General features: G+C 41.6%; 1 protein-coding gene across 1 annotated transcript in view; it reads right to left on the bottom strand.

The window, feature by feature from the left end:
* The window catches only part of CCDC34 (coiled-coil domain containing 34), a 22925-nt gene extending 1585 nt beyond the window's left edge, over positions 1-21340 (bottom strand). The window contains exons 1-5 of the mRNA XM_010149077.1: positions 21252-21340; positions 18370-18502; positions 15810-15917; positions 2262-2420; positions 493-634 (exon numbers count right to left, since the gene is read on the bottom strand). Coding sequence (XP_010147379.1) covers positions 493-634; positions 2262-2420; positions 15810-15917; positions 18370-18502; positions 21252-21340 — 631 coding nt within the window. The remainder of the gene's footprint in view (positions 1-492; positions 635-2261; positions 2421-15809; positions 15918-18369; positions 18503-21251) is intronic.
* Positions 21341-22561: the final 1221 nt, after the last annotated feature.

Genomic DNA, 22561 nt, shown 5'->3' with positions numbered 1-22561 from the left:
GCCCCGGGGCTGGAGCAGGGCAGAGTGGGAGGATCCTCCCATGAGGAGGAAGGAGCAGCAGCGACAACGTGCGATGGACTGACCCAAACCCCCATTCCCTGTCCCCCTGTGCTGGTGGGGGGGAGGAGGTAGAGAAATGGAGAGCAAAGCTGAGCCCAGGGAGAAGGTTTTTAAGATCTGGTTTTATCTCTCATTATCCTACTTTGATCTCATTGGTAGCAAATTAAATTGATTTTTCTTCCCCAAGTTCAGCCTGGTTTGCCCATGACCATACTGGGTGAGTGATCCCTCCCTGGCCTTGTCTGCACCCACAAACCTTTGCTATACTCTCTCTCCTGTCCAGCTGAGGAGGGGCAACACAGAGCAGCCCTGGTGAACACCCAGCCTCCAGCCAGGGTCAGCCCACCACGACAGGCTTCATTTGGCATTATAAGATTAGAGGGAAGAAATCCCAAACCTAAGCCACTGCACACATGTAGTAGAAATACAAACCTGCAGAATTCCCATGCGGGAAGCCATAACCATTTAAAACAGGGCGTGGTTTATTTCTAGAATTATGGAGCCATTCCTTAAAGATCTTCTCTGATCTTGCTTTCTTCTCCTGTAACTCAGCTTCCCTTTCTTTTTCTTTCTCCTAAAAATGAAAAAAACCAAGATACTTATCAACAAAGCCCTGTACAATATGCACAGAACGGTACACGAACCTTCTGCGGATTCCCAGACTGCTGAATGTATCTCAAATATGTTTTCAAATAAAAATACACCTTCCTGATAATAGAAAAGTTGCATTTTTAATCTTTAAGTCTGGAGGGTAAAAAAAAATATCAACCTTCACATTAAACCTGTGTTTCTCTGAGAAAAAGCTCTCAGAAACCTTTTGGAAGACATGTAGAGCATATTTTGAACAGAACAGGCAGATGACCAGGGCCTACTGTGTTGCAGTTAGCCTAAAGAGGCATCCGGGACAGCCATCCACACTTCCCACAGATCCATATTCGTACAACCCTATGCCAGCAGGCTTGGGGAACCATTAACCAGAAGTAAGAGTGAAAACAGTATGTTTAGGCATGGCATCTGGAGTTAAACGAAGTTTAACTGGTGGTGTGAACATGGCTTATAAGAACCTCCATAATGAAGACGTGTCCAAAAGAATGTACGTGGTTTAAATCTGTCCGACGACTGTCGCTCTCTTGGGTTTCAAGGGCCTTGTGCTGCTCTCAGCAGAGCCACAGATCAAGAGGAGTAAGCTGGAAACCAACACCACCAGTACAGAATATTTAAGCGTGTTTTAAGTATATGGGAAATTTTGAAAGACTGCAAAATTAAGGTCATTAAGGCCCGAAAATTGATCTGATACAGTTTATGGTATTTTCAAGTGAATCCAAAGAAATTATTGTATGTACTTGTGAAATACCTACAAATGTGTCCTGCACTTTAAGAACAACTGTGGTAACTGCAGGGGAAATACAGATAAATTCTTCTCACCACAATCTTCCCCCACACTTGGATACAACAGAAACGCAGGACACCTATAATATTACACACTCTACTGAAAAAACATACCGTAACGTTAATTAAATTAAAATACAACCAATCAACCTCACAGATAAGACAACAGGTCACACACTTCACAGTTTTCTGGCACAATCATCACCGATATGTGATATTTCAGATGATTCCTGCAAGCGTAGCCTCGTTACAGCATTTGTTCCAGTGAACTTAGAGGACCTCAAAGCCTGTGCTTTTGGAAGCTTACAGCAAGTAAGAGGTCTTCTGGAGCTCACTATAAAAACACAGAGGTGATTAATTAATAAGAAATAACATTAAAATCAGAACTGCTAGCATCAGATTGGTACAGACATGAACAAAAAAAAAGCTTTTAATTAGAAATATGTGCAAGTATAATAATAATGGTGGTGCTGGGAGAAGAATGTGCATAATGCTGCCTATTTTCTGTCTGGGTCAGCCTGCAATGGACTGAGCGTTGAAGGTACACTGTGCGGTTTGTATTTCCCTCCCGTACCGTGTCGCAACTGCAGTGGGTTTGCAAAGGCTATTAGCAAAAACGCCCTGATAGGCATCTTGCTTTGCTGACCAGACCTCCGTGTATTTAATCCACTAACATAAACGCACAACCTCTCTAAGTCTTTTTCATGTACAACACTGCCATTTGATAAATTCTAATCAATTTAATCAACCAATATATTTATAAGTTATAGATGAGGTAGCCCCATCCAAATAAATGATTAGTTGATGAATACCTTCTCTTTCTTCTTCTTTTCTGCCTCTTCAGCTCTCTTCTTTTTCAACCATTCTTTATACTTTTCTTCGGCCTTTTCTTGCAACTGCATTTTTTCTAGTTCCCTTGTGGCTTTTTCTGCCATTTCTTTGCTCAGCTTTCGTTCTCTTTCCTTCCTTTCCTAAACGAAACAGATCAAAGTAACAGAATAAAAACTTTTAAGTTTATTTCAATGGGAAATTCTTTTGAGGAATACAGTTAATTTTATTACATAACTACAAGTAAGATTATGATAACCCTGAAAAAAAAAAATCATATCCATCACAAGTTCTTTGAAAACATAACCTATTCATCCCTAGGTTCCAGATAAAATAGTTCAAAACATATAAACTTGTCACAAAACATGATAAAAAATTTACCTTCAGGACTCCCTCTGCTATTCTGTTTACTCCTCTGTTTTATTTACTCAGATATTTTTTAAAACACTTCAGACACTGTTCAATATTCCTGGGAAAGAAACGTGTTGAACGTTGACAACGGAGTTTTACTTTCCAGTGAATCCAGAGGAAAGTACAGCTCCAAATGGAAGTCAGGCAAGGTGCCCCCTTCTAAGAGTCACCGAGATACGTGGCTTTTCAGCACACTGAAGTGTAAATTGATACAAAAAAAGGAAGTTAACGTGAAAATCCAGTTCATGGTTTGCGGTATTTCATACATTTTTTACATTCTTTAGTCCATATGCACCCAGACTTCTACAAACGGATCTGCATATTACTCCTCCTCAAACGATCAAAGGGAAAATGAGAAAACACATTCTATGGTGGGCAAAAGAATGGTGACAGTGTGAAGTGAAATCGCTACCTGTATAATCTGGAAGATACAATACACAGAGGTGTCATCCACTACATCTTTCAGTGTGTGCATATCCACACAACTGTGTTTCAGGGACCATTCTCTAAGCGAACGAGCACATCTTGATGGCCTTTTCTTGACCTGCAGATGGAGGGACTTTCATTTGAAGACTAGCAATAACTCTCACTTCCTTTCCCTGTAACCTTTATGAAATGCGTGGGATTCTACTTATTCAGCACTACTACTGCGTAGCTTGCTTAGCTCGGAAGGGCCGGCAGACACGCCAAGGCAAAACTCTTCACCAGACAAGCTGCACACATGACTTGGGGGAGAGGCACAAGACTTGAGAGCCAACAGTTTCCACCTCACAGAAAAGTACTGCTCAGTAAAAATGCTGTGCTTTTAAGAAATCTTTTCCTTGCATGCTCCCCTAAATACTCCTCTTGAACAAAGGGGAGGTGTACTTTATTATGCTGACTCAGAATTATTATAGTTGGCAGCGTGGATGCCAAAGCCTGGAACTACAACTGCAAAGTATGATAAATCAGTGGAAAAGAGGAAATACACATTTACAAGAAGAACAGGAATATACTTCCCTTCCCATTTTACCTCTTATAAGCACAAAAAAGGCAGAAAGCTAGAGCCCTGCCCTGCTCCCCCCACGGGCCCCTCCCCCACCTTTTTTTCCCAGATTCATTGCACTTCTGGAAAATCCAATTATGCATAATGAAGCAGAAGCCATAATACTGGAGCTGGGACCAGCACAACTCTCTCAGTGTGGCCTAAAGAGGATGACTGCTGGTTCAATCCTTGTACTGCATACCAAAACTTATCAGTAACCCGGTAAAGTAGCACCATACAGAGTAAAAACTTTAGTTTATATTGCCCTGCAAAACACAAATTCATTTCTGCCCTTTATTGGATTAGAAGACGAGGCGCAAAAACATGGCCAATAAAGAGAAAATTCATTGCTTTCGGGTTAAAATATTTGCTGCTTTTTCTAAGACGACACTGGATAATAAATGAGTTTGAATCTTTATCCACACTACAGGAATTGTCTCGATAAAGAGATCATGTGAACAATAATCTTAACTTAATCTTGGCATTATTTTTTCCGAGTATGCCATAACGCTGAACTGCAGACTTCTTACCAGAAAAGGCCAGTTGACAGAACCGCTTGAGTCAGTGTGCCCCTCTCTGCGTCTGCCAACACTAGAAACATTACTACAGTCCTAATATCGGAGATAAATTATGCATTAACTCAGCGGGTTTTTCCCCCTTTCACAAGCTGTGCCTTATTAACTGTATTTACCAGAATCTCTGAGGTCGATTCTTCACCTAAACCATGATTATGCTCTCAGTACCACTGTTTTGGTACGAACTTGTCAACTGTTCTTATCTGACAACAGAGTTATTGGTGCACACACTGCACACAATTTCACAAAACAATTAGTTATTATGTTTTATGGGTTTTTTAATTTCACTTCTAATACATTCTAGTGAACATCAACTGAATCTGTTCTGCAGAGTAGAGGAAATGGTCAGATATGAATACACACCAATTTCAATGCATATTCTGGACTGGAAAACTCCAAGAACTACAGAATAACAGAAGTCATTAATACCATTTCACTACATGGTTTGTAAGGCCTGTACCTGGGATAAAATTATAATTTACAACTGAGACCAATGAAAAAAAGAATTTCATTTTGGAAATAAAAAGTTGAGATTCTGAAACGTTTTTCTACCAGTGAAGAACAGAAACAAGATTTTTCTTACCATGAAATAAACGCTTTCATGCTTAAACACACTAACAAGGAAAAATAATCTGTTTTGGCAAGTTATGCAGATCCTAAGTATCACCTGCCTGAAAAACAAGTAACCAACTCTCTTTTAAGCTTTTCCTCCCTCTTTATCTAAAATTCATCTTAATCCCTCTGATTCTGAGCTGTCCCTCTGTCCCTTCATTACCAAATATTCCCCATGTGCACCTCTCAGCAAGCCCTGTTTCGAGGCAATGATACTCTGGGACACATATAAAGCAATCACGTAGATGAGAGATATATGCTAAACCAGCAAGCTACAGCCATTGCTGGAGATGACTTCTTGTTAGCTGGCTCACGCCCATTGTACACGAAATTAAGATACAAAAGTTAGGGTCTTTCAAAGCTACAGTCTTTAGCCAAGGGTCTTATCATATGAAAAGCATGAAAATAAAGATAGGAGAAAACTGAAAAAAATGGGGCCCTTCTATACCCAAGGGAATTGTTCAATAATGGACAAAAATTATAAACAGAAAATAGACTAAAAACCTTTGTGAAGACTGTAATTAAAAGACAAGGAAGCTTCTTAAATCATGGATCTGTCAGCACAACAATTCAGGTGAGTTTAGATACTATCTAGGCTGACCCGAAGTTAAACCAGGTCCTACGTGAACAATGACATGCCATGCACACTAGCATGAAAGCCACAACTATTACTAAGTTTTACTTCCAGGGAGACATCCTTAGGAGAAGGAGAGGCCCTGCAGAACTGCAGACTTTGCAGCTGCCTAGAAATGATCCTGCAGACAATCGGAAACAATTCTCTCCCTTGAACAGCTTTTCGTTCATGAAGTCGGAGTACACTGCATTCCCAGCTGGTTTAATAACCGGTTTCATGGCAAGCTCCTGTCACCCTGGCCTTCCCAGCTTACCCCATCCTCACGACTTCCCCTCATACAAGCATATCAAAAATGCTAGGAGTGTCTATGTACATGCCCTTCGATCCTCCCTTCACTCTTCCTCCACGTATATGGGGGTGGGTAATGATACAATCTGTTTACGCTTGGTGTTGTCAGATTCGGTTTTAAAAATTCTCTTTGATGTTGTGTTCAAAACAGACATGATCTGTTCAGTAAACCACCAGTACATTTACATACACTTTAAAACATCATTACACGTATTAGACAAATTAAGGTATTGATTGTAAAACATCCAACTACTCATTGCAAGAAAGGCTTGTTCTCCCACCACCCCGCCCCAGCACGTTATTACGGAGAAAGGATACCCATCTGGCCTGTGGGTTCGCTGCCCTGGGCTGTGATCCTATCATGGCTCGGAACCTAATGAAGCCTGGGCTAGGTCAGTACTTGGAAATCCCCACCCAAAACAACTCCAGCCATCCCACAAAGCAGTGACGGTGACTCAGGAGGCAGCATCTGTCTCACTGAGTCAGTACCAAACCGAGGTTTCATCCCAACTACTAACTTCTCAAGAGCCACCAGGCCTATGTATACGTGGAGAGTCCTCCAAAGAATTTAAAATTTGAAGAAGCATCTCCCTTTCTCCCTGAAAGAAGGTAGAAATATTAAATCATTTTTTGTGCAGAAAACTGCCCAACTGCCATCGAAACAGAGACACTATGTCCAACCAGAAGATTAATCAAATATGTATTTCTGTATTTTCACATCAACGATTAAATGATCTGCATTTTCTATGCTGAAAGTCACTGAACAGAAACATTTCCGGAAGTTAACGTTGTGGTTTACATTTTTAAGACACTTCTCACAGCAATCCTTTCCCATTTACTGGCCTGGAGAAGGCGACAACATTTTTCTTTCCAAAGATGGTTCTACTTTCACAGCTGTCTGCTCTGACATCTTAGCTACCATACCCTAACATCGTTTTGTACAGACTGATGGCAAAATTATAGGAAAAGTCATAGAATCATAGAATGGTTTGGGTTGGAAGGGACCTTAAAGATCACCTAGTTCCAACCCCCCTGCCATGGGCAGGGACACCTTGCACTAGACCAGGTTGCTCAAAGCCACATCCAACCTGGCCTTGAAGACATCCAGGGATGGGGCATCCACAGCTTCTCTGGGCAACCTGTCCCAGTGCCTCACCCCCCTCTCCGGGAAGAATTTCTTCCTGATATCTAATCTAAACCTCCCTGATTTCAATTTGTACCCATTACCCCTTGTCCTGTCACTACAGGCTCTTGTAAAAAGTCCTCTCCCAGAAGTCCACACTGCCAACATCAGAACGTACATCCCAAATCCCTCATTTATCCTCTTAACAATCCTGAACATCAGTCACACGTAGCAGCCCCGGGAATCAGGGCTGTTTGGCCAACTGTTATTATTATTTCAATTTAGCCCTATTAGACATGAAAAGAACAAGAGGCTAAAAAGGAGATAAGACACTGAGCTGCAGTTGTCTACTGACAGGTAAGTTTGCAACGCTTCAGCGCTCAGGTTCACTCAGGAACGCCGACGCAGACCCTACTGCAGCCCAGTACTGGGGAATTGGAAGGTGGTTACACACAGGGACCCTTCTCTCAAACCGCCTCTCTTTCACGTGGGTACTCAACATATGCAACAAGTAAAACGTCTCAGCGTACCTGGTCCCTGAACACTCTCGGGGTCCTCAGAACGCAGACTTCACGAATGCTGCCGATATACATGAGCACTTGTATTTTAATCATCTGCCACCCTCAATTCCTCCTCCACGAGTCCATCTAAAATGCATTCTAACACTAACCATGAGAGATTAGTTCATTCTACTCGCAGAAATCTAAAGGTAAGTCCGGACACCATTAAGATTCAGGTATAAGCTAAAATCATAACCATGGCATTGGCCATGCAGGACCTCACAGCAAAAGGACTGTTTTGTAAAGTACTCCAGGTCTGGAGGCTGAAAAAACAATATGCAGGGGAAAAAATCCTTAAGAAATTAAGCCCAGAGCCACAAAAAAACAAAAAAAGTTTACATATGTAAAGACAGACTTGGGCCTGTAAACACAAAATTTAAATTCTTAAATCTTTGTTCTGAAGATTGGAAAGTATGCCAAAGATTTAAGCTTCCCTCACAACTACATTTCTTGAAAGGGTTCAGTCTTGAAAAAGGTGAACATTTCAGCATCTCTTTGAAGCGTCAACAAAAGCCAGAGCACATCAGGCTCTGCATAAATCGTCACAGCAACCACTTCTCTGACTCAGAACAACAGTTCAGCTGTTAGATTAACCTAGGACAGGGAAGATCCGGATTTCATTACCTCTCTGCCTGAGGGAATTCAAACTAACATGTCCCACTCTGAGGAGAAGACTCCATCTACCAGGGTGCAGGCTGGGGTGATGGGATACTCCACCCCTTCTGCTCAAGCGGTACCACTCCTCACAAAATAACTAACAACCCATTGCATGAAAGAAAGTTTCAACATGTGTTCTTTATTAACGATGGTGAGATAAAGCATGCATTAAACAAAAGGTCTTCCAAGTAAGAGCTGGGCCCTAAGCAGAGTAAGAACTGGGCCCTAAGTGGAGTAAGAGCTGGGCCCTAAGTGGAGTAAGAGCTGGGCCCTAAGTGGAGTAAGAGCTGGGCCCTAAGTGGAGTAAGAGCTGGGCCCTAAGTGGAGTAAGAGCTGGGCCCTAAGTGGAGTAAGAGCTGGGCCCTAAGTGGAGTAAGAGCTGGGCCCTAAGTGGAGTAAGAGCTGGGCCCTAAGTGGAGTAAGAGCTGGGCCCTAGCAGGGCCCTAGGTCTCCCTCTGGAAGGGAGGAATCATGCAGCACATCAAGAAAGGGAAGTCTTGGTGAACTTTTTCATTCACTATTATATAGTGTGTTGGTTCCAGGCTTTCATATTTCTTACCGCTTCTTCCTTCTTATAGACTACCAGCCAATAACGAAGTAAATTATAAAAACAAAATTTTCAGTGCAAAACATTAAAACAGAATTTTCCCATCCAGTACCTGGTTTACATTAAGTATATATTTTTCATTAGGTAATGGGGACTTACTGAAAGAAAAAAATAAATGAAGTTGAACATTAAAGTTTTATGATTAATGCCTGCTTTGCTTATATTTAAGAAAAAATAAAAAGTAATGCCTTATTCCCTATTCAACAATACCGAAAGTATTTGAAATGCTACAGTCAAATTAACAGTGGTATTAGAATAATTAGTTTTTCCTGCAAAATGTGTAATTTCACCACTTGTGCTCTTACAGCTTTGCTAGACACCACATTAATATAGCACAGAGTATTTTACGCAAGGTAAAGACTAAAGACTAGGACGTTAACAACATGAGCTTCAGAATTACAGTTCTTTTGGGATGCAAGCATTCTGCTTTTGAGATTTCAGTCATTGTTGCAAATACACATATTACATACATGCACTGAGTTTTGGCTGGGATGCAGTTAATTTTCTTCAAAGCAGCTGGTACAGTGCTGGTTTGGCTTTGTGACCAAAACAGCGTTGATAACACAACAGTGCTTCAGGTATTGCTAAGTGGCGCTTACACCACTTCAAGGACTTTCCTGTTTCTCACTCCGCCCCAACAAGGAGTCAGGTGGGGGTGCACAAGAAGTTGAAAAGTGACACAGCTGGGAGAGCTGACCCCAACTGACCAAGGGATATCCCATGCTGTATGACAAAGCTGGGGAAAGAAGGAGGGACAAGGAAGACATTAGAAGTTATGGTTTCTCTTCCCAAATAACTGTCATGGGAGATGAAGACCTGCTTCCCTGGAAAAGGCTAAACACCTCCCTGCCGATGGGAAGCAATGAATCAATTCCTTATTGTGCTTTGCTTGTGCACACAGCTTTTACTTTACCTATTCAACTGTCTAGCTCAGCGCACAAGTTCACCCTTCCAATTCTCTCTCCCATCCCACTAACCCACAACAACACAGGACACAAATATTTCTGTGTACACATACGCATGTACATGATTACTGTAGATACTTCTAAGTTCATTTTCTATTGGCATTTAGGAATGAAGTAGTTTTGCAGTCAATAAAGGTGCATTAAATATGATTGGAAGACACCATATTAAATAGAGGGTGGAGTGCACAGCATCACTGCTAATTTTTTTAATGTTTAATCAAAACGTTAGACCTGACCTTTAATCCTAATATTTTATTTGGCACTATTTCATAAGAGGTTCTGACTGTTACATCAATGTCCTAAAGAATTAAACAGTCACACCAGTTTAGACACTTCACAGTCTATGCATTCAGAATGCATTTCTCAAACCCTTTGGTACTTTGATTCAAAGGCAATTAATCAGTTATTCAGCAATTACACATACCTTACTCAAGTGTTCAATCCCACAGCTGTGGATAGGAATGAAAGAGCCTCCACAACTCCAGATCAAAAGTTCACGCAAGACAGGAAAGTCAAAGAAACTTGCTACTGTCAGCAAGCAGCTTCCTGTTCCATGGCAAAGCATTAGGAAGTCAGTCGTATATACCTGGGGTTCTTCAGATACAGTCTTGTAGGCACAGCTCTCCTGACAGGTGGGCAAGTCCTAAACCCCAATTTCGTTTAGAAGCTATAAAGGCTGGCTCCTTGCTCACATGAAAAACATTTCATGTAAGACTACGTAAAGGTCCACTGCCAAAACCATCTTCAGTTCTTCAGAGAAATGCCAGTAAGAGGACATAGAAGAAGGAAGAAAGGGACTGTGGGAAGACAGAAGTTTTATAAACCGAATAAGAGTTTATAAAATAGAAGTTCTCCATACTTCACCTCATTCCTGGGAGATGAGGTTCTACGGGTAAAGTTTTCTTCCTGGAAGAAGGCTGCATGTCGTGAATTGATTAACTCAAGGACAAATGAGAACAAAAACCCAAACTGGCTTCAGACAGCAGCTTACATATTTTCCAAAGCAGAAAAGCAGCTTTTCTCTAGCATCTCCAGAAACTTCCACTGAGCAGAACACAGTAAGTTATCAGGCAGTAGAACCAGTGCCTGGGAACATTGTGAAGGAACCTGGAATTGAATCATACTGGACAAATTTTGAACACTGGTGGTTTTCAAAGGAAACGCTACAGAAGACGTACGACTGAACATCAGCTCTGAACATCTATGACCTCACCCAACACCTTTTTTATTGGCATATTTTATACCCAGCCAGAGTTTTTTCATCACATATTAATCCATCAGAGTTTAGATGAGAGAGGAAAATCCTTGGAAGGAACCAGAAACAGGATTCCCAAATATTTTGAAGATGTTAAGCAGTATGTTCTGTCTTCCTCCTAAAACTGTCATTTACCCAAGCCTGTACACAGCCTAGGTGTCACCTACAGCCAGCTAAGCCCAACAGCCACCAAACTTTTACCTGTTAAGGCAAGAACACATTTGACAAGAAACAGGTCACGAAGACGCCACTGTGGAGAGGAGATTTTCAGAATGTATCACACCTGTAGGTCCCCTGATCCAAATAATTCCAAGATACAGCTTGGAGCAGAGGGGGACGTTGGGGTGCGTGTGAGGTGAGGTTGTTTGTTTTTTTAAACTTGCTCAGTGGTGGTGAACAATGACTGAAGTTAACTGGCCATCTTCAAGGCCAGGCTGGATGAGGCTTGGAGAAACCTGGTCTAGTGGAAGGTGTCCCTGCCCATGGCAGGGGGTTGGAACTGGATGGTCTTTAAGGTCCCTTCCAACCCAAACCATTCCGTGATTCTATGATCTGTTTAGTATCTATAGGGAGTCAGTATATAATAATGAAATTACTTCAAAGATATACTTTCTTTTTTAAATTATAAATTCTAGTAATTCTTTACCTCTTGGTTTTATTTCCAATAGAAAACTTAATTACTCTAAAAATGGGTCCTTCCTTGGCCCTTTAAATACTTTATCTTTTCTCTGTCATTAAGACATGAGTGCTGTGTATGGGTTCGGAATGCTTCCACAGACTGTTCAGGTGTGGTGCTTACTTAGCACCCCAGTGTATTAAACTATGGTTACACCAAAGATATCCAAGAAACATTAAAAAAAGGTTCAGCTACAAAATCACTGTAGACAATGTCAGGAGGAGCTACACCAAATGGATTTTCAAAATAAGTCCCATACTGAATATTTTACAGCCTAATGTTCTGGTGAATTTTCAAAGGCTTAATCTAAGCCTTCGTATTTTAAAAGCATGACTTCAGTTCTGACTACTGCGGCCCTTAGGTAGCTCTTGATTTGGAACAGAAGAATCACATTTTCCAAGAACTTGGAAGAATGTGGAGAGTAAGTGAAATGAGGTAATTTTTCCCTAAAGGAAAATTGCCTTTTTCCATGAGGTAGTCAAGAACTCTTACAAGAATATTGATAGTTTTTCAAGAATTTACTGACAAAATAGAAACTAAGAGTGGAAAAACCAGCTTAGTTCTTAATGTCAAAACATAGGCTAGTGACGTCTCTATGGGATCTTTATATATACACATATGGGAGTATAAAAGCAGTGGCTGACTTTAAAAACAGCATCATAAGTAAGAAAAAGTTGATAGAATCAATACAAATTTGAATTAAGAGCCAATACAACTAAATAATACTTACCACATCCCAGCTTAAAACTAGCTCAAGTTCTACATTACTTCCCAAAAATACATCTTTGTAATTTGTATAATAAAATTTATTCTTGGCATTATAAATTTCAAATTCTGAACAGAACTACACCACTTCAATCCAAAATAAATGATGCATATATAGGTTAATTTCACCGTTCAACTTTACTCCTCTACGTAAAGTTAACAGATTTACCCACCTGTGGTTAGAGTAGCTTTAAAAACAAAAAAGAAAAAGGGTCAAACAGAACAAACCCCACAAAGTGCCCGAATGAACAGACACGGAGCAAAAAAGTTTTCCCAAGCATTAATTCCAATCCTGGTAGTCGCCTACAGAGAACTCCTTACCAAACTGGTGTCTAAACACAGACATTAGCCATAAGCAAACATTTTGACATTCCAGAAAGATTCAGACTGACTCCACTGGCTTTAGAGATCCCTGTCCAGTTCTGCACACCACTCAGATCAAGGCTACTTTAATAATGAAAACACGACACTGAACACCAACTTTGCTTGCTTGGCATTTATGCCCACCTCATATTCATCAATAAATCTAACAGTAACTCGGAAATAAAAGGTTCAGTTGCACACAAAATCATGTTGGGTTCAAGCAAATTTTCTTCTGAAATCAGAAGCAGGTTTGGAGATATTTTAGAATTAAAATACTTTGACTGATATTCCTGTGACTTGTTAAAGAACAGAGCTCTATTACATCTAAAACAAAGCAAGTCCAACAGACAATTTACTGTTTGCCCACAAATGGCTCTAGCTTAGGAAAGAAAGACAGACTAATTTTGTCCAGCAGAGATCTAGTATCGTCCTGAAAATTGTAATGGCAATAGCAGAACCAGGCCAGTGCCTGACAGGTCATTTTATTAAGCTTTTAATTCCTAGTGAGATGCAAAATTTTGCTAGATTTGCATAAACATGTTGCACAGCTTAGAAAGTTCTTTGATAGCTCATATTTCAATATGTAACTTCTAGTCCATTTACAGCCTATAAAACCACAAAAGCTATTTACATTCAATAATACTAAATGGTTATGATTTCCTTTATTTTCAAAAATGGTTTATGCAAAATGAATGGAAGCACAGAAAAACTTCACAGCATATAGTTTTAAATATATATTAAACCATAAAAAAATAAAACTGCCAGTGAACAAAAATAGTGCTCAAGCTTTGCTAAAGGACTATACTTAACAGTCAGAGCATCACAACTGACATTGTTACGCAACAGAATGCAAGAAAACTGGCTTGGCATACACAAAACCTGCAGAATTCTTTCATGGACATACAACCACTCTACTGCTGACATGCATCTCTCAGTTCGAGTTAGGAAGATTTTTTTCAGCAGTGTCTCCTGGTGCTGCGTGCTCAAGATGAAGGAAAAAAGGTTTATGTATGCTCAATCATTCCTTATTTCCTTCATCAGCGCAGTATTCAGCAATGGATACAGGCTGGTGATCACCGAGGTAACACCGCCGACTGTACTGCCTCCTGTCAAGCAAAGCATTTCCTGCTGTCTACACGCAGGGGCTCAGAATCAGCATCTGGACATGCAAAAGGTGAGTGCTTAAGGCGTATTTCAGTGAAGAACACTATGAGTTTTGCCTCAAGGAGCAGGTTTTGATGCTTCTAGGAGGAAACAAAGTGAGCTTGCCCAAATGCATGCTCCCCAAGAAAATCACAGCTCATGAACCTAACCTTAAACTTCATGTGAAACCTTCACGCCATTTTATACACCACCTGAGTCACTGGACTAACATATTTATCCCTCAGTCGGTGTCCAGATCCACAGGAGGACACGTGGAGTGAAGTGAAAAGGTCTATGCAACACAAGTGTTAGTATCCTGAAGACAGCTAAGCTTTTAAGTTCAGTTTGTTCTTGATTTGAGTGTGGTTTACAGAAAAGACTAGCCAATGAATCATCTGATTTAAACGAAAATCAGATTACTTTTGGTAAAAGCTTGGGACATGGCCTAAGGATGACCTTATCCTTCCAAAATATAATACGATAAAGTCCAGACACAAATATGCTTTTTCCTCTGTCCTCTGGGCTGATGGGATTACCATAAAAAGACCTCCTGTTCCCACTGACAACAGAAGTTGTTAATCAGTAAATCCACAAAGATCCTCCAAGGAGGACCCAAATAGTTCAGAGAAGATGACGGCAAAGGAGTAGGGGGAGAGGGGTAGAGAATGAGAACTTTCACTGTTTTGAACAGTGAACAATTTTAACAGCCAACCCAAACTCCTTCAAGCCAATAAATAGTTACAGACACCTATAATTTAATTTGCATTTTAGAAGAGGAAAATAGCATTGTTTGTGCTGAATAATAAATCTTTTACGCTTTGCTGTGTGTTTTAATAAGGAAGGATCCCTTCTACATCACAATAAATGCTTGGAGCGGGATTGGTTTTGGGGTAGGTTTATGCCAATCATCCAGTCGGCACGGAGATGAAGAGTAAAAAGGTTAGATGCAAACACAGGTTATTCTATTGGTTCTAGACCGAATCTGAAGCAGGGCTTCTGAAATGGTGAAGACAAACGTCTGAGGTCTGGCCATCTAGCCCAGCTAGTGCTACTGGGATATTTTTCATCAATTTTCATCTGATTTTATTCAGACAATAAGCAACTGGTATTGCTACAGACCATAATACAATGAATGCATACGCCCACAAACTACCAGGGGCTGAACAAGGCCAAGCCTCCCAGACATACCCATTTTTGCCACCCAATACACATGCTCGCTTTGTGTCACACAGAGCTGCACAGTGTCCCACTGATGTCAGGATTCTGTCTCTGCTTCTGACCCTGGACTTCGGCATCCCTCTCAAGAGAACTTAAAACATTTTTTTGATCCCACTCAGAAACTGCTTTTTGGATAAAGGATTTCCCAATTGCTAACTGTGGTCTACTGAGAATTTCCTGAATCGGGCCTCACACCTCAATTATCCCTCTAAACTCTACCATACTATTTGCCTGTCCACAATGGTACTTAACTAAATCCTGCTTTTGGCTCTGCTTGGTGTACAAGACACTGCAGACAGCTAAGATGTACAAAATGCTTGGGCACTGAACCTAGGAAGTCAGAAAAAGTAGGGTCTGCTGAAGCCCAGAACCCCAGCTATAACTAGCAGAGGGCAACTGCACAAGAGGTAGGCCAATTGGCAGTTATCTGAGCGCTCAGCAAACACATCTCTTTATGCCTTATGGGAAAAACCAAAAAAGGAAATCAGTCTTGGAGAAATGTTTAATTGTGTTGGCGTGGTTTTTCAACTTTCAGTCAAAACAGCCATTCTTTCAGCAAACTAAAACCACAGTTGTCCAAACACTCTAAGTAAATTTACACAGGTTAACTTAAGCATGGTATGTCCTACGATATTTGCAGCCAAAGCAGTATTTACCTCTTCTCTCTTTTTTTGCACCCATTCCTTATGCTTCTCTTCAGCTATCCTTTTCCTCCTTTCACATTCTTGCTCTTGCTTCATCTTCTCAAGCTGCATATTAATTTCCTAATTAAAGAAAAAGTGGACAACTTAAATCCCTGGTGACCACCTACACCAACACAATACTGGAAATCACGCTGCAGTTAAAACAATGTAAGCTTTAGATTTTGAAATTTTTCCTTCATTAAGATTTTGGAAAAGACAGATGACAGTCAACACAGAAATACTATGAAATACCATCAATGGAAATGTATCATTTTTAGAATATGAACTGGAAATACATATTTTAATTAGTCTTTGGAAACAAGTCAACATAAGAAATCCCTCCTCATCTTATTCTAGTGCCCTTTCAGTCAGTGGAATCTTAATGTGCAGCAGTACTTCTCTACAACACTGAAAATTCACCCAGTGTTCGGCTCTGCATGCAGAAGGCAGCAAAAGTGAAGTGAAACATTATTCACCTGTGATTTTTAGTACCAGTAAGAACCTCAGGGCTTAACCCAAAGCTTATTGAAGACAAAATTTTGAAGATTTTTATCAAACCTTGAAACAGGAGCTTCATTTGGAAGATGAGAAAAGAAATTCCAAAGTATTTTATCTTTATAGGACATAGAGTACATATGCAATCATTTATATCTCCCCAAGGAAATGAACTGATAGAAAAAGACATAAGGTGGAAATTCGTGCTTCTCTAACAGTGGCATTAGCAGAGTGCTATTTTTCAATGAAAAATCTTACATTCAAAGAGAGTTGGAGTTACCTCTGTTAAACTGATTTTATGGTTCCTACACTGCAAACGGTTTCAGAGAGAACCCCTTCTTACGACAGTGAGTTTCAATTTAGTCAGACACGAAGGAAAAGCAGAAGCCTACGAAGAGCTCAAAGGAAGCACGATACAGACACAGTTTGGGAATACAGCTGCCGTACCGAGGCAAAGCACAGTGCCATCACCTTTTGCAGAAAGCAGGATCCCTCCAACACAGACATCTCAGGACTCAAGGAGGTGATGGCACTGTGAGTACCTTAGAAGTCCTCATCCGCTACCCACTCCCAACGTTCTGACGTTCAGTGCTGCCGTCAGCAAAAGATCTGGGACTTCACAGTTGTTTCTTAGGATATCAGTTTAGAATACTTTTTATATGCAAATGTGGTAATACACTTTTATATCACAATCACATACTTTGTTCTCTTCTGGCATCTTACAGAAAGGTTGATCGTGTTTTTTCCACTGATAGACGCTGAGCTGCCTACATTGCAGCTTAGCATCTGATGCCTTCAAAATCTTACAAATCACAAATAAAACATTTACCTATTCCACAGATTCCTACACGGCTTTAAGTAATGCTTGTCCTATGACTGCTCTTAATATATATTTAAAGGCAACATTGCCTAGATTAAATTTAGTAGTGTATAAATGCTACTGTGTGATACACAAGAATTAACTCCTCTGGCTCCTCCTCGAGACCACATGAGAAGTCCATACACAACCCACATTTTATACATGACACCAGAAATTACTTTGGACCATTTTTTGTACTTAAAAATCAAAATAGGGAGAGACAATTACCAAACTGGAATCTAAAGGGGATGTCATGAAACGTGTGGTGAATATTAAACGTGTCAGAACACATTCCTCGAGTTTAACAAACTATTTTGGTGTTATGCTGACCTCTAAAAGACTGTCCCAGAACCTTCCAGCAGTGGATGTTTTACAAACAGCATGAGGTAACCCACATAAACCAGCTGTATGTTATATTCACTTTGAGATGAAGTGAATCACAGAAAGGTTAGGACATTCCTCAAGGTCAAACAGTAAATCAGTAACTTGAGTGAAAAATGATCTAACTTTGATGTGATTGTTCTAACCACTACCCAATACTTCCAACTTGATTTTAAACAACAGTATCATTTAATCAACAGCAACTACAAACATATTAATCAGGAAGAGATATAGCGCTCTCACTTAGCCCTCCCCCAGCCCCAGTATTCGAGAACTGTTCGTTTGCAAGGGGGCAAAAGATGGAAGAAGGCGAAAAAAAAAACCGCTGGGTCAGGGAAACCTATTATGGGAAAGGACACCAAACAGTTTCATAATTAAACACTAAGTGGGTAACAACACTGTGCCTCATATCTAGCCAAGGAGCTTGGCATGCTTACACCCAGCATACGCCCTGTCGTGTTTTACTACCTACAAGCAGGTATATGTACCCATGATGAAAATCAAGGTACCAATTACATAAACGTTTTAATCCTTTAAACCCAAACCACTGCCTGACAGTTGGAGAAGCAAAATCTTACACAGCACCACTTCAGTGAAGCAAAACGTTTAGCAAGAGAATGCACGTAGCGTGAATCACGCAAGCATTGTTGCACACAAACACTGTGGAGGCCCAAGAGACTAAAAAATGATGGACAAAACTACTTGTGTTCCCACAACCAGAAGAAAAAAAACATTCCTGTATTTTGATGCTTGCTGTCTTCTAGTAGACTTAACATCAGGCTCATCAGTCGTACTCACCTCTGCAGCTCTAGCTTGTAAGCGGGCACGTAGTTCCTTCTCTTTGCCAATGAACCATTCTTCCCACGGTGAAAGATTATCTTTCAACGGTGACTCTCTTTCTCCCCTTGCTATTTCCGAGTCTTCAGCCTTCCTGCATTAAAAATGAGAAACATGAATTAGTATTATCTGTAATGTATGTGACTGAAAGGCTGAGCAGTGCTACTGCCCTGAGAAATGACATTTCTTTCATGGTATATTGTGACCAACATGACATCATTTTTCTGCTCGCTTAGTAATCTCTGGGATGGGTAAATGGCATTTGCAGTGTACCTCTGGCCACCCCCCTTACCTTCTACTTCTGAAATTCTCACTTGGGTTTGTGGGTTTTTTCCCGCTCTGTTCCAAACCACAAAAGAGATGCAAGGATTACCTTTTATGAACTAAGCAGAAACTAACACCACAAGCATCAAAACGTCAGCGTCCATCTCGCATACGGAAAGCAAGGGAAATGAGAGATTTAACATTAGCGTCCTGCCCTTGGTCACAGAGACTCTAGGTATCAAGTGGCCTTTAGCAGGAGAAAGGATAACTAATAGTATTTTTTTTATTGTTCAAAAACCTACAGAATTGGATTCATGTTATCAAGGAAACTCAGCATTAAGAATCCATTCACTCCAATAGGTGAAGTTTTCCACCCTAAAAAACTTTGACGGGAAACATACTTAAGAAATACGCCTTGTACACAATACCTGATGATATTATACAAGGCTCTATTAGCCTTTTAATAGGTTACCTTGCATAACTCAGAACTTTGTTTCTCATGAATAATGCAGCAATCCTAGCCCCAGGCCAGAAATATCTTTTATAATATCCTATACATGTACTACCTTGTAAGTAAGACATTATATTGGGCTCAGAGTCAATGGAAATCGAGAACATGCCAATAGATCTAATTTATAAGATTTCTTCTGTCTTACACAGATTTTTTTCTTAACAACAGAACAGTGAAACTAGATTTCCCATTAGTATTCTACATGGACGTATGGGCTCCGGAAATACCTACCTCCATACTTCCCTACAGTGAGTAACTCTGTTTGCTGAACTCAAGCTGCAGAAGAGGCATCCACACAAGAGCATTATGCTAATGCTCTTCAAATAAACCTTTCAAGCATAAGAACTCTGTGTTTTATCAGTATAAAAGTATTACGTGTTCACAAGGAACAGCAATACTCTATTGCAAAACATCCCACCCCTGGAAGTGTTCAAGGCCAGGCTGGATGAGGCTTGGAGCAACCTGGTCTAGTGGAAGGTGTCCCCGCCCATGGCAGGGGGGTTGGAACTGGATGGGCTTCCAACCCAAACTATACTGTGATTCTATGATTTCAGGCTCCAGTGAACTTTAAAACCAATCTCTGTGACACAAAGCATTTGGAGACAGCGTCACTGCTACGGAGTTTCGTCCTACTCCGTTACCCACGTACTCACTAACATGACCATCCACTGGTCAAGCTGTGACATGTCCTGGGCAACTGATTCACACTGAAACTAGCCCGGAAAAGGGTTATTTTTCACCATGCAGAATCAGCCCCCAACCCTCTTCGTACTGTGCTGCCACAGGGATGTGGCACAGAGCCAACGCACGGACATAAACAGCACAGGCCAAGCACTCCCGAGCTCAGCGTCGTCCAACACCTCCTGCTGCCCTCGGGGGCTGTTAGGCGACAGCCTCACGGCAGACGTCCGGCAGAGGCAGTTTGTAAGTACGCACACATAAAAAGGGATGCAACTGAGGAATGCATAACAACACGTTTTGTCAGAAAACAACCCTCTGAAGGTTTATTAAAGATAAGGATAAAAGTGTTATGCATTCAAATTCAGGAAACCAACGCAACTTTGTCCAGACTTGACATTTTGGGCAGGGATACTTCCTCAATACATTCTTCTGCTGGGCATGATTTGCATGATGGTACCTTGTACTAGAAAAATGCTGACAGACCAACCTGAGGGAAAGTACTAGTAGAAGGAGCAAATTAAGAAAAATTAAATTTACTATGTGTTTTCTTGTATCAGTAATTATAAAGTTCAAGATGTCAACTTCTCAAAAAAATAATCACAGTAATACATTTAAAACTTATTGTATACAAGTAAGAAATATCAGAAAATGAAGTTTAAGCAGAGGAAAAAACAAGCTCAAGACAAAGAACTGTCAGAAGAAAGATTTCTCCCCTTCTGCAGTACTGTGTCTGAAGCTCTTTGGTTGTACCGGAGCATGGACTGGAAGCCAATCCTTCCCAGCATGCATCCCAGTCGCTGATCACACCCTCCCTGGCACACCGATGACGTATTTTGAGCCACACAGACCTTGAATTTCATGGGACAGCTTTCTGAAATGCTAGCGTGCCCGCAGCTACGGCCCTCCTCAGTACACTTGAATAACAGACCTCCCCAAGTACCACATTCTCAAGTGCACATTTGTATTTAAATAAGTATCTAAACCAAATGAGATACATTTGGCATTAACACTGAAGTCTGATTAACAGCAAACACTGTGATTATCATTTACCATGTATTCACTGAAGTCATGCCATCCAACAACACTGATCCATAATGAAAGTACGAAAATGCCAAAAACCAATTCACAGGGCCTTGTTTTCAGCTCCTCTCTCCCGCAAATACTGTATTTCCCACGTCACAGACCTGCCTCTGGCTAATTTCTGTGTGGTTTTCAGAGGACAACAACAACAAAAAGGCTCTTGGAGAGAGCATGCGCACAGGCAGGAGGGTAGCGGCTGCGTCACGACTGCTTTTTGTTGTCGCACCTTTGAGATCTCGGCAGCGACACCCGGAAGCGACAGACGAACGCTGGGTAGACACCTCTCACCACGCAGCAGCCGCGTTACTCAGACGCGGCGTCTGCACGAGCGAGGTCTGCCCTGCGCCCGCAGAGCTTAATGAGGTTGTGCCACTCCGGCCCCGACTTCAGCTGCATCGTACGCCTGCAAGGAAAGGCTGCAGCAACAGCCCCAAAAGCTGAGCGCAGTTTCAAGTGGCGTCTCAAGCCGCACAAACCTGCAGTAGTTTGAACCGAGCGCTATGGGAAGGTACGTGAACAGAATTGCTTACTGCAAAGGAGTGAAAGGAGAGGTAACTGAAAACCTGAAACAGGAGGGACCACAACAGGCTCATGTCCTCTTCCCTCCGAAGCTTCTATTTCTGGCTACATTTGAAAACTTTCCCTGGACTTTTAGCACCTTTTTCAATAAATGCTTGTAAGAAAAGTTCAGCATGACCCATACTCCTTCAGTCCAGCTGGGAGGTGTGCACTGCTCTCCACAGGAGTTTGAGACTGGAACCCTGCACTCCCATTTCATCAGGAAGAAATTCTTCCCGGAGAAGGTGGTGAGGCACTGGGACAGGTTGCCCAGAGAAGCTGTGGATGCCCCATCCCTGGATGTCTTCAAGGCCAGGCTGGATGAGGCTTGGAGCAACCTGGTCTAGTGGGAGGTGTCCCTGCCCATGGCAGGGGGGTTGGAACTGGATGGTCTTTAAGGTCCCTTCCTACCCAAACCATTCTGTGATTCTATGAAGCCCGGCTGTTCTTTCCCCACCCCACTGGCACTTTTAGTTCAGTCCTGCCTTGCTCGAACATCCACCATCAATCACTGCACAGATCCATGAAGTTTCCACTGCAAAGGTGGTGCTCAAGCCTCTCGCTGCTCTTCCTCCTTCTATTTCCAAGTTAGGAATAAGGATTATGTATTCTCCTGTCAGGTAGAGGAGGTCCCAAGGGGAAGAAGACATACTGAGTTTGCACATCATTCAAAGGGAATGAAATTAAGCCACAGGAACAAGAACGGTGCCATGTATACACACGGAACAGAGCGTCAATACAGCTGCACACCTGGGCAGCACAGCCCTTCAGTCTGCGAGAACGTTGACACGGCTGACAGGCACGGCCGTACCTTTTTAACCTGCAAAGACCAGGGTTACATAACAGGCCAACAGCTCCCAAATGTTTTACGAACCCATGGACATACTCAGCTGCCCCTAGCAAAGACCCTACGAGCTCCGGAGGTACCGCAAAAAGGCAGCGCGGAGCCCGGAGCGCTTGTCTATGCACACAACCCCGTGTGTATGTGAACCGCTTCCGCCCCAGCGCGGGCCGACGCAGCGGTTACCTATGGCCTGGCCGCTCCTCCTCGCCGCTCGG

The sequence above is a fragment of the Eurypyga helias genome, unplaced genomic scaffold (genome assembly GCF_000690775.1).
Source record: "Eurypyga helias isolate BGI_N326 unplaced genomic scaffold, ASM69077v1 scaffold31833, whole genome shotgun sequence".
Taxonomy (NCBI): domain Eukaryota; kingdom Metazoa; phylum Chordata; class Aves; order Eurypygiformes; family Eurypygidae; genus Eurypyga; species Eurypyga helias.
Note: the sequence above shows the minus strand (reverse complement) of the source record. Positions and strands in the feature narration are given on the sequence as shown.